General features: G+C 41.0%; 1 protein-coding gene across 1 annotated transcript in view; it reads right to left on the bottom strand.

Moving 5' to 3' along the window:
- The window catches only part of LOC108670447 (solute carrier family 12 member 6), a 38,101-nt gene that overhangs the window by 8,660 nt on the left and 28,370 nt on the right, over positions 1–1,071 (bottom strand). Inside the window, exon 20 of the mRNA XM_047880995.1 lies at positions 412–459. Coding sequence (XP_047736951.1) covers positions 412–459 — 48 coding nt within the window. The remainder of the gene's footprint in view (positions 1–411; positions 460–1,071) is intronic.

Here is a 1,071-nt window from a genome sequence, read left to right on the forward strand (position 1 = left end):
ATGTACCGGTAAGAACTGGTAAGAACCGGCATGTACCGGTAAGAACCGACATGTACCGGTAAGAACTGGTAAGAACCGGCATGTACCGGTAAGAACCGACATGTACCGGTAAGAACTGGTAAGAACCGGCATGTACCGGTAAGAACCGACATGTACCGGTAAGAACTGGTAAGAACTGGTATGTACCGGTAAGAACTGGTATGTACCGGTAAGAACCGACATGTACCGGTAAGAACTGGTAAGAACTGGTATGTACCGGTAAGAACTGGTATGTACCGGTAAGAACTGGTATGTACCGGTAAGAACTGGTATGTACCGGTAAGAACCGGTATGTACCGGTATCTAGCAGGTATACAGGCAGGTATTCAGGTTCTACACAGGCTATACAAGAGATTGTGTGAAAACACAAACCAGCGGCAGCTGGTCCTGTATATCGTCGCCGTCCATCGTGAGGGCGTCCTGCCGCACGGGTAGATGAGGTAGATAAGGTAGATAAGATCGACAGAGGTAGATAGAAGTAGATAATATAGTAGATAAGGTAGATAATATAGAAAGGCAGATGAGGTAGTAAGATTGACAGAGGTACGTATATGGAGGTAGATAAAGTAGATAGAGGTAGATAAGATAGATAGAAGTAGATAAGATAGACAGAGGTAGATAAAGTAGAGAGGTAGAAAAAATAGAGAGAGGTAGATAAGATCGACAGACGTAGATGAGGTAAATTGAGGTAAATAAGGTAGATAAAATCGATAGACGTAGATAAGCTAGATAAGGTAGATAAAGTAGATATATGTAGATAGGTTATATAAGGTATATACTGCAAATAGAGGTAGATAAAGTAGAATGAAAATATACAGTAGATGAAGGATAGATACCGTAGATAAGATAGAGATAGACCAGGCACAGTAGTTGAAGGTAGATGCATGCGGTGGAATGACTTTAAACCTGCAATGGAATGACTTTAAACCTGCAATGGAATGACTTTAAACCTGCAATGGAATGATTTTAAACCTGCAATGGAATGACTTTAAACCTGCAATGGAATGACTTTAAACCTGCAATGGAATGACT

Source organism: Hyalella azteca, unplaced genomic scaffold (genome assembly GCF_000764305.2).
Source record: "Hyalella azteca isolate HAZT.00-mixed unplaced genomic scaffold, Hazt_2.0.2 contig6760, whole genome shotgun sequence".
Classification (NCBI taxonomy): Eukaryota; Metazoa; Arthropoda; class Malacostraca; order Amphipoda; family Hyalellidae; genus Hyalella; species Hyalella azteca.